General features: G+C 35.8%; 1 protein-coding gene across 1 annotated transcript; it reads left to right on the plus strand.

Annotated features, from left to right (window-relative positions):
• Positions 1–8,159: 8,159 nt before the first annotated feature.
• LOC101169130 (zona pellucida-like domain-containing protein 1) lies at positions 8,160–11,693 on the plus strand. The gene is made up of 11 exons (XM_020708201.2): positions 8,160–8,183; positions 8,583–8,736; positions 8,831–9,057; positions 9,145–9,329; positions 9,429–9,501; positions 9,586–9,683; positions 9,775–9,855; positions 9,942–10,113; positions 10,200–10,302; positions 11,055–11,084; positions 11,182–11,693. The coding sequence occupies exons 2-11, from the start codon at positions 8,628–8,630 to the stop codon at positions 11,262–11,264; spliced, it is 1,161 nt and encodes a 386-aa protein (XP_020563860.1). The 5' UTR covers positions 8,160–8,183; positions 8,583–8,627; the 3' UTR covers positions 11,265–11,693.
• The last annotated feature ends 227 nt before the right edge of the window (positions 11,694–11,920 follow it).

Raw genomic sequence — 11,920 nt, forward strand, 5'->3', positions numbered from 1 at the left:
TTGGACCCGAATTAGCAAGAACACTCTCTGATTCATCTGGAAACCAGTACCATGAACTAATCAGTCGGAATCCCAGTTCAATGTTTCTCAGTTGTGTCACAGAAAAGGAAATATTAGATTTAGTAAAAAAAAGATGAGTACCAAACATTCAGCTGATGTCAATGACATTGATATGGCTTTATTGAAAAAAGTGATTGATGGTATTTTGAAACCACTCGTGTTCATCTGTAACTTATCTTTTCAATCAAGTTCCTTTACAAACAGCATGAAAATAGCCAAATTCATACCGCTGTTTAAAACAAGCACTTCACAAATTACAGACCCATACCCTTATTACCACAGTTATCCAAAATATTGGAGAAACTTTTTGAATGTAGATTGGATGCATTTATCGAAAAGCACAAACTTCTTAGTGACAGTCAATACGGATTCAGAGCAAACAGATCAACACCCTTGGCAATCACATACTTTATAGAGCAAATCACAAATGCAATGGATCATATAAAATATGTTGCTGGAATTTTTATTGATCTAAAGAAGGCTTTTGACACTATTAACCATGATATATTACTGAATAAATTAGAACGATATGGTATTAGAGGGATAGTGTTAGACTGGATCAGAAGGCTACTTGAGCATGAGAAAGCAGTTTGTGAAGCTGGGAGATGTTTGTTCAGCATGTTTGAAAATTGCTTGTGGTGTCCCACAGGGGTCAGTGTTGGGCCCCAAGTTATTTATTTTGTATATTAATGATATATGAAAAGTATCTGAAATATTTAAATTAGTTCTCCTTGCAGATGATACAAATATTTTCTGTATTGGTGATGAATTAAACAAACTGTTGGAAGATGTAACTAAAGAGATGAATAAGTTGAATGTATGGTTTAATATTAATAAATTATCATTGAATTTGAGCAAAACAAAAAATTTGTTGTTTAGTAACTGTAAAAGAAATATGCACATTGATTTAATGATTTCAAACTTGAAAGAATATATGAATGTAAATTTTTTGATGTTGTAATTGATGATAAATTAAGTTGGAAGCTACATATCAACTACATACAATCAAAATGGTCTAAAAGCATATCAGTGCAAAATAAGCAAAATTTGTCCTAAATCATAAATCACTTTATATTCTATACTGTCTCCTGGTTCTACCGCATTTAAACTACTGTGTGGAGGTATGGGGAAACAATTATAAAACATCATTACATTCAATGTTAATACTTCAAAAGAGGGCGATACGAATCATACGAATCGTGGGTTATCTGGATCACATGCATTATTCCTACAATCAAAATTATTGAGACTTACAGATCTGGTGGAGCTGCGTACAGCACTAATCATGTTCAAAGCCACATATAGCATGCTACCAGCAAATATACATATTCTTTATTTATATATAAATAAAGAAGCTGTTTGCTAATGTAATTAACATTAATGAGTAATAGGGGGTGAGTTTATATGAGTTTATACTTCTCACTCCTTTTTGAATATTTACAGTATAGTTGTATAATTGTTCATAATATTTGTGTTCATATTTTTTTTCTGTTTGTTTATAATAATGTTTTTTTTATTTTTCTCGAGTGTGAACGTTTTCTTTATTTTCTCTTTTTTTTTATTTGTGTTTTTTTATATTTTAAATAAACTTGTTTCCATTCCATTTCGTTCCATAGCTTCCAATAAGGGCCTGGATTCTGGTTGAAGGTATTTTGGACCATTCCTCTTTGCAAAACATCTCCAGTTTAGTCAGATTTGATGGCTTCCGAGCATTGACAGCCTGCTTTAAATCACACCACAGATTTTCAATAATATTCAGGTCTGGGGACTGAGATGGCCATTCCAGAACATTGTACTTGTTCCTCTGCATCAATGCCTCTGTAGAATTAGAGCAGTGTTTAGGGTCATTGTCTTGTTGAAGTATCCAGCCCCAGCGCAACTTCAACTTTGTCACTGATTCTTGAACATTGTTTGTAAGAATCTGCTGATACTGAATGGAATCCATGCGACCTTCAACTTTGACAAGATTTCCATTACCTGCACTGGCCACACAGCCCCAAAGCATGATGGAACCGCCACCAAATTTTACTGTGGGTAGTAAGTGTTTATCTTGGAATGCTGGTCTTTGTTCGCCAAGCATACCGCCTCTTGTTACTGTATGTCCAAATAACTCCATTTTAGTTTGATCAGTCCACAGACCTTATTCCAAAATGAAGCTGGCTTATCCAAATGTGCTTTAGCATACCTCAAGCGACTCTGTTTGTGGCATGTGCGCAGAAAAGGCTTCTTCCGCATTGCTCTTCCATACAGAATCGCCTTCTGCAAAGTAAACTGAATGGTTGAACGATGAGTTGAGTTTGATTGTTGTCACCATCCTTCACCTCTGCCTATCTGAGATTTTTGCATTGAACTGTGCCTGTGGTCTTCCATTTTCTCACTATATTCCTCACAGTGGAAATTGACAGCTGCAATCTCTTAGCAAGCTTTTTGTATCCTTCACCTAAACTTTGATGTTGAACAATCTTTGTTTTCAGGTCATCTGACAGCTGTTTTGAGGTTACCATGTTGGCATTCTTCACAGAAGATGCAAAGAGGAGAAAAACTTGCTCTTGGCCACCTTAAATACCTCTTGTCATGATTGGCTTCACATGTGTTTATAGGTCAAGGGTCAATGAGCTTAAAATTTTGTGTTCCAACAATTATTGCTAAAGGTAGTAAAATCAATAAAACAACAGGGGTGCCCAAATTTACGCACCTGCACATTATATATATATATATATATATATATATATATATATATATATATCTTTAGTTATTTATTTTTTCTTTTCATTTAACTTGGTAATGAATGAAACCATGTTTTGCCCTTAATTTAAGTCTTAATAAATATGTCTTAGGTGCTTTGAAATGTGTCTTTGTGTTTTGGCATTATCAAAAACTATACAAAAAATTGTGGACAGAAGCTAGAAACACAACTTTCTATTGTTCTTGTGATCTTTTTTTTCAAAATTTTTAGCGATGTGTCTTGAAATATTGGTTTATGCCGTAAAGAGCAAAATCATGTACAAAGTTAGCACACGAATAATGAGATAGAACAGAAAGCGATTAAAACATTTAAAAACAAAACAAAAAGTTACACTTCATTAATTTTTTTACACAAAGTGAAGCACGTGCTTGCTTTTGGTAAAAAAAACAAAAAATGTTGAGTGGATAAAAGTGGCATCTCTATTAGGAAAAAACACAACAACAAATGGTTGGATCATAGCAGTACATAAAAAGAAGTGGGCCGTGAATGATCAAGTTCCATTCAAACTCCTGAGTCTGATCTCATGGGATCCATTTCAATGCAATACATTTTCTTAATGTGACAACTGAAAGCAAGATGCACTTCTCTAGAGTTACTGCCACAAAACATTTGGATACTGATGAAGCTCATAGGCGTTGCGTGTGTTTCAGGCGTGACTCATAGAACAGCGTGCTCCACTTACTGCTTACAGTTCATTGACACCATTCTAGGATTGGCACACATGATCCAACACTAAATCATTTGAATGCATCACAAACTTAAAAGTGCGGGCGTTAAAAAAAAGGAAGAAAGAGTTCTGAATTCGATTTTAAAAGTTATGGACTGATTTTATTTGTTTGTTTGTTTTATTTTTTTATCAAATGTTTTACTAGAAAAGGCAATAATGACGGCTCACAAAGTATTGTTGATGAATTTAGCATTACAGATATTTATTTTTTCCTATGCCCAAGTTATTGTTTCCCAGTGACAAACAAAGTTTTAAAAAGAAATAAAAATAAGTAAAAACATAAAAAGTAATGAGTTAACCCTTGTGCCATCTTAGATGACCCCACCCTTGCATTGATGTGTTATTCCCACCATGACAAAGGTGGATAAAGGTGGAAAGATTTCATGTAATCCATGGACACCAGTGAAGATCACAAATCATTGAAGAAAAAAGGTTCAGAGCATTGTCTAGTGGGTCTAGATGACCCAACTCCCAATGTTAAAGTGCCTAGGATAGCATAAATTAATTATCAAGCAAAATGGCAAAAAATTCTAATATGAATGAAATTAGCTTTATAAAAATAAAAAAATACGAATGATCTGTATCATCATTTTGTCCTGTCGTTTTTTTTTTTAAGAAATAATCATTGTCCTTTCATTTGACTTATTATCGAATAATTTTATAGCTACACACTTCTATGTTACATTCTGAACTCAGTGACTCTTCATGACATACATCACCTCACATACTTTCTCGTTTGTCCTAAAAATCAGATATGGAATCAGAAAGGAAACATATCATGTTTCCTTTAGTCCCCTATATGAACCAATCAGAAGTGTGCTACATTTACTTTCTAGTCAAAGTTTTGATGGTAAAAAAAAGTTGTGTTTGTTGTCATCTATGCTAATAGAGAAGCACATCTTAATGCTGAAAAACCATATTGTTTCTTGGCTTACTCATAAAGTCCAGCTTCTACATGGTTTCATATTCCCTCATTGCTGAAAAAGCTGTTAGTGGTTTGTGAGAGGACACAAACGCAGGAGGGGACAGAGGTATAAAAAATATTATTAATTATAACATAAGAGTAATAAAAAAAAATAAAAAATAAATATAAAAGTTAACTCCCAAAAAGAAATTATATATGAAGACTTAGAGAGCACAAAAAGAGAATCTGCAAAAAGTTTCTTCACTGACATTATCATTCATTCATCTTTTCAACCAGTTTTTGTCCCTTTCGGGGTCACGGGGCTGCCGGAGCCCATCCTTGCCACCCATGGGCAAATGGGTGCTGGGGGCACCCTGGACAGGTCGCCAGTCTGTCGCAGGGCCACAGCCACACACCCATACACACTCACATTCACACCCAGGGACAATTTAGAGTTATCAATATGAAGCAGGTGTTTGGACGATGGAAGGAAGCTGGAGTCCCCCGAAAAAAGGCATGAATGTCAATAGTAGTGAAGCAAACCTTTCTCCTTTGTTTTTGAAAAATATCAGAGATTCTGAGTGATATTACTGCTGCATTTAAAGGTCACAGAAAGTGATGAGTAGAAAATATTCAGGATTTTTCCTTAAAGCTCCACTACAATCATCTTTTGATATATTTTTAAGGCGTCTTTTGATTTTGATTATGCCGTATTTCGGAAAATCAAAAATACTTTCAAATTTAAATGCAATTTAATTTAATTCAATTTATAAAAACATATTTGTCTTCTTTATTTTAACAGAAAAATCCTAAAGTTAAGGCTGCAGATTATCAAACTTTTAGGAATTCTACCTTTTTTGCTTTTATGACCAGTAGATCTAATCTGCGGTGAACTTCATGGACGTTCACTTTTTTCTTTTTCCATCTATTATTTGTTTTCACTTTTTATTGTTCCATCTATTATTTGCTACACGGGTGGTTAGGATTATGAATACAGTAAAAGTTACAATAGATGTTTCGTAAATAAATGCAACAACCTACCTAGAGATAAGTCTGACTTACTGCTGCTGATGGAAGCTCCTGCTCTGTCTCTAAAAGGATGCAAGACTGATGTTACACCCCTGTCTAGGGGCTTGAAAAAGGATGCAACATAAAGGTAAAAGGAACTAATTAAGTACCACAATGAATTAAAAAACTTTCACAAACACACCCATGCTGAAAATAAACTGGGAATTTTTTCTATTTATTTACAGAAAAACTCAAAACTAAATAAAAACTAAACTTGAAAATAAGTATACAAGGACCAAAGCCTCTCCAACAAATGACGTGGTTGTATTTAAACACAGAGCTGGATGTCATCAACCAATAAGATGCTCAGGACAATCTGGGACAATCTGCAAATAAAGATAAAGGAGGAAAAACAAGAAAGACAAAACCTCCCAATGCAGCAGAAAAAGAAAAAAGAAAAACTACAGCCTCAGCTGTAATACCCCCCCCCCCCCCCCCTTACCTAAGAGAAAACTTCTGACCCCCAAGAAGCACTTACTTAGGTTGAGTGGATGCTGTGTGAAAGACCTTCCGCTACTAAATTCTCAGCTCCCTTTTTGTGTTTGATGTGAAGATTGAAATCCTGAACCAACAGTGATCTGGTGAATCACTGGTTTGAGTTTTATATCCTTAAAATAAAAACTAGAGGGTTGTGATCAGTGTAAACTGTAACCGGATGGGAACTGGTGCCAGCAAAAAAGAAAGAGCTTCTTTCTCAATCATACTGTGCGAGTTTTGATGAATGGTAAACTCTTTGAAAAATAACAAAAGGGTTCCTATTATACCATGTTCATCCTCCTGCAGCAGAACTGCCCCAGTACCACAATCACTGGCATCCACTTCTAACTTGAAGGGACAATCCAAATCAGAAGCAGCCAGGACAGGGGCACAGCAAAGAAGAGCTTTGACAGAGTTGAATGCATTCTGGGATTCAGCTGACCAAACAAAAGATTTACGAACACTACTGGCTTGTTAAGAGAGCCAAAATATCTGCAAAAAGGTAACTTTAAAATAAAAGTTTCCATCATTTGGCCCGATATGTGTCCTTTCAGTGAGTATAAAGCTTGGATAACTTAGAAAAAGATCATTTCCATTTTCTGGTGAGACAGCAAAAAATACAATCATGTTAAAAAGGAGATTACATGTTTTGGTAAAATGTTTATTTTTGGAAAAATAATATTACACATTATGCATACATAAGTGCTGAAAATAATTCTGTGATTTTCAAAGTCACAATCTGTGCTCATGGATTTCTGGGAAAGAGCTATTGAGTGATTTATTTATTTTTATTTTTTTTTTAAATTGGCATCATCCAAGCACATAAAATACAAAATTAGAAATGTTTACATCTACAAAAGAACAGACTCTTCAGCCGAGCGAGTTCTAGATTCCCAGAAATTCTACAGGAGTTCAGATTCCGACCCATTTCCACGAGAACTTTCACTTGTCGATTGGTTTTGGGAGAACGTGAGATTCAGTGACACAAGTGGCATGTCCTAGAGTTTAAAAGTGGTGTTCTTGACATCCAATATTCCCACAGTAATCTACCAGGTGCCGTATTGAGGCCGCATCTTCTTGTTGCATTATGGCCTGTGTTCTTCTGCGTCTCAGGAGTCCTTTTCGTGTTGTGATGCTAAACAAAAGTCTTTGGATTTTTCTAGGATGGGCGTGTCATTTGTTCACAATGTGTACAAAAAGTTCTGGAAGATTCTATTTAAAGGTTACAGCCTGAAGTCATAACATGCACAAAAAAGGGATCCTTTACAGAATGATTCAGTGAGTGATTCTTTATCGTGTAAACAGATCTCAGAGGTGAACCTTGGAGATCAAATCACTCTCATCCTTGTCTTTCCCTGCCCTATTAAGACCTTTGTTTAAGTGAACACATTATGGTTTCCAATGATGGAACTAGGTGTGATGACTGCCATTAACATGACCCAATAACACCATTATTTAGGCCAGTAGCACGAGGTCAACAAAACAACCAAGCTATGGAAAATCATAAAGAATAGTTTAGATTTTTACAGTGTGTTCCGTATTTTGTCTTGGCAGATGCTGATGAGTGGAGGCTGAAGCGTTCTAGGCCACACCAATATTTACACCCATTTCTGCTATAATTTAAAGTCAGCAATGGATTTTGCATAATGGAAATCTTTCTGTGTCGCCACAACCCCAGAGCTTCCATGCAAACGTTTTAGCAAATCCCCCTATCAGGAACTTTCAGATATTTGTGCAAAAGAGTGGGGCAGATGATTTCCAATTCAGATGTTAAGATGAATCATCAACTTCACAGTAAATAATGTCCAATAGTCACATTGATAGGTTTAGCTCTTGCATACATTTATGTAATAGTTATTAATGTTCTGCTCTTTAAGGCCATTTATAAAAAAAACATTTATTTTTTTGTGCCATGCATTATTTCATTCACAAACTGATTCAAATTGTTGGAATTTTGACTTTAATCTGATTTGTATAATGAATAATGTGACATTTTAGGTTATTTGATTAATATACAATGGACAGTAAACAGATTTTGTTTTCACCAAGGCAACACATGTGATCAGTTCTCAAAAAAGTTGAAATTTAAACCCCGGTTCAGGTTGCCGCATTGTCCTCCCTCTTCCTCCCCTGAGACAATAACGGTATAAATGGACGGATGTGCGAGCAGAAGGTAGGATGTGCAACAGAGGGCCCTACAGGTGAGTCCCCAGTTAATTTTACCTGATAGTTTGGTAACTTATGTACCTTATACTGTGATCATGGGTTTGTAATATTAGCAGCATCATATAAAAGTATTTGTCTTATTTATACAGACATACGAAAACTGAAACAGAATATAAGGATTTCAGGATTTGCTGTACAATTTTTCATGTTTCAAAACTCATATGAGTAGTAAGTATTGGTGGTCACTGATTTAGAATAAAATGATGATTGTAAACCATGCATGCTATGTTTTACGCCAAAATAAATACCACTGAACTGTTTTTTTTTTCTTTTTGGTACATCTGAAAATAAAAATAGTTTAAAGCAACATTATTTTGCTCTTCTATTTTGTGCTGACCCAGTGATTGTTGTGATTTGTCGTGTCTCACCAACAGAAATTCCTTGGTTCTCACTTCAAAGCTGCTTTTTTCCGGTCCACAATGAAAACTATGAGACTGCTCATCATTACACTGCAGCTTTGCCTGATTTTACAGGTTAAAGCCCAAATACCAGATGCATGCATCACTAGCCCAACAAACAGACCCCCAGGTGTGTGTAGTTTTCAGTAAACAACTAGTCATTTTTAAAACTTTTCACAACACTGATTGACATTTCCTTGTTTGTTTTATTCTTATTTGTCCAGAAAATGCAGACATTAATGTAACTTGTGGGACCCAGTACATGGACCTGAGTATTTTCCTCTGTCCAATGTACCAAGCTCTTTACAACGAGTCCCTGATGGTTGTAAATAATCAGCTCAGTAACAAACTGTGCTTTGGGAAGGCTGACTGGACTGTGTCACCACCTGTTTTAAGATTCCGATTCCCCATCAATGACACCGACGCCTCAGCCTGCGCAAATGCGTACAAGGTGCTTCCCAAAACCTCAAAAAGTGAAGACTCTAAAAAAAAAGTATTCTTATGAGGAAACATGGTTCATCCTTTATTTTATTTTCAGATTACAGATCAGACTGGAAGTGGAATATTTGCAGACTATTCAAAAGTTCAGTATGTGAACATCTCTGGCATGGTGAATTCCATAGACCCCTCTGCAGGTGCGATCACCTATCGTCCACAGATTCTGTACAAGTTTTCGTGCAACTACCCTATGCAGTACCTTCTCAACAACACCCAAATCGGAGTGTAAGTGTGCTGGCTGACTCTCAAAATCACAACCAGAGCTTTTGAAAATATTAAACAAAACCATAAAAAACTAAAAAATGTGTTCTTTGCTGACTGCAGATCAGGTGTGAACATTGCCATACGGGACAACAATGGCAGCTTTATCAGCACACTGAGCATGCAGCTTTATCAGGTGGGTCCCTAGCTTTTGTGATCGATGAGCTGTTTTTCCTTTGATGGTTTAATTAATTTATTGTTTGTACTTTTCCTCCATCAGGATCCAGCCTACACACAGATTCTGACCGTTCCACCAACCGGACTCAACCTCAAGACCAAGATTTATGTTAATGTCAAAGCCACCAATCTCACAGACAGGTACTCAAAACTCAACAACTTAATCAAAGTAACACCAATGGAAAAACACAAAAGTAATAGAAATATAAAAGCAACGTAAATCTTCCTACAGGTTTAACTTGCTGCTGGACAGGTGTTACGCCACAACCAGCCCCTATCCTATGCTGAGCACCTATTATGACCTGTTTGTGGGGTGAGTTGCGTAAATGTACACACAATACTACAAGGAGACCCTTTGTACTTCCTTCCGACTGACTCGTCCCTCATATCTTATCCAAGATGTACCCGTGACGCGCAGACAAAGATAGAACTTAACGGGGTTTCACAGACGGCACGCTTCTCATTTGAGGCCTTCAGATTTGTGGAGCACAAGAACCTGACAGTTTCTACTTTCTACCTGCACTGTGCCACCAGACTGTGTGAGGCCTCCAACTGTGCCTCATTATTGCCAGTGAGTATTGGTTTTGTTTTCTTATAAAAAAAAAAGTCATTTGGGAATAAAAATATATGAAATTTGTGTATTTCTTGCTTCATCAGGCTTGTGGAACCACCCAAATCAGGAGGAGGAGGGCAGCAGAGATTGTGCCGACCAACACAACAATCACCTCTCCTCCCATATTTGTTGGCAAACAGAGTGTTGGTGCGTCTTCAAAGGGGGGAAAAAACACCACCCCTATTTTTGTTTTATATTATATAAAACTCACATGCATGTATATGGGAACATGTTCAGTATGGGTACATTTGTGTGTTTTATAAACCAACATGCATAACACTGACTGCATGCACAATCTTACACACTGTTCAAAATAGGAATTCTTAGGCTACGACTGACATAACTGATAGATATTGTTGCTGTATATTAACAGCAACAGTAGTATAACAACGAAATACATAAGAACTATAAAAAGGGTCTCGTGACAGGCATTTTTTTAGATAATTGCCCGTAAAACACTATGAAGTTTCGTTTGATGGCTGTTTACATGGACACTTAAAGTGACTCATTTTTGAGATTCACATTTCTTTTATTTTCCCCACAAAATTTGGCTAGTTTTTTAATGATAGGACAAACCATTAGTAAAAAATGACCTTAAAAACTGACAAATATGTTCAGGAAAAACAATAAATGGAGGTTCAAAAGAAAAGAAAAAAACAATAATTAAGTTAGCTAAATTTCTGCTTTTGGAAATAAAAGTTTTTTTTTTTTTTTAAAACAAACCAACATGCCTATACTTTCCCATAAAAGTTTAAAAAGACAGAGCCACAGTCCAAATCAATTCAGAAATAATACAATAATTTTTTTGTAATCTTACACTTATTTCACACAATAATTGTAACAAGACAACGTAAATAAAACGGTGTCCATTTCTGACTGTTTCCTTCCTTTTTTTTCAGGAGAGACTCAGGCGCTCCCTCTTTATGGAGGTATGAATCTGCACCACAATGAAAATGTGCCGCCTTTCATGTTGGAAAAATTGAATAGGTGGAATGTTGAATGTCTGTCCTTTTTTTCTTGCTCCAGCAGCTGCTCCACCTGAGATCATCTGCAGCAGTCCGCTGTTGGGCTCATTATTGTCATTACTGCTGTTTTCATGGCTGCCCTAAACACTTCCTGTGGAGCAAAAGACATCCGATGGCTGAAAAGGGTGTGTTTAGCCGTTCACATTAATGACCTTGGCATGCAATAATCAATTTTAGTAAATAATCCTTTTGATGTGAAGGGCTTGATATGTGTAAAAAAAACATGTGGACTCAAGTTAGAATTAATTATTGTGATATTTAATAAGTGTTAGTAGTCTGCTGTGCTGGAAACGTTTTCAATGAGCATGATGTGAAAACATTTCATTTGTCCTCATAAAACCCTTTTCTTTTGATTGTTTTGACCAAAGACACGAACAAAGATGAACAAAGAAGAGGTGTAAAGGTGGTTGATGTTTGATATATGAATTATTGTTGTTGTTTTGTTTTTAGATATTAAAAGCATGTGCTTCTTTGCTTTTTTAATAAAGTTTTAAGTTACACTAAAACATGTAATAAAAATAAAGGTTTTCTCAAAGCATCCAAGATAAGCTGTCATGCAGTTTTATTTTAGAACACTGAAAACCTTATAGAAACCATTGGAGGGAAACGACTGTATTTATGTACAATTGAAACTAGCACGATCGGGAATTAAATCAATTTTTACTGTTAGTTTTTATATTTAGTTGTTTTGCAAATCTGTGGCTTTTTTGCAGAAGTTTGTTGTTTGATGTGGCTAACAG

This window comes from Oryzias latipes, chromosome 13 (assembly GCF_002234675.1).
Source record: "Oryzias latipes chromosome 13, ASM223467v1".
NCBI lineage: Eukaryota > Metazoa > Chordata > Actinopteri > Beloniformes > Adrianichthyidae > Oryzias > Oryzias latipes.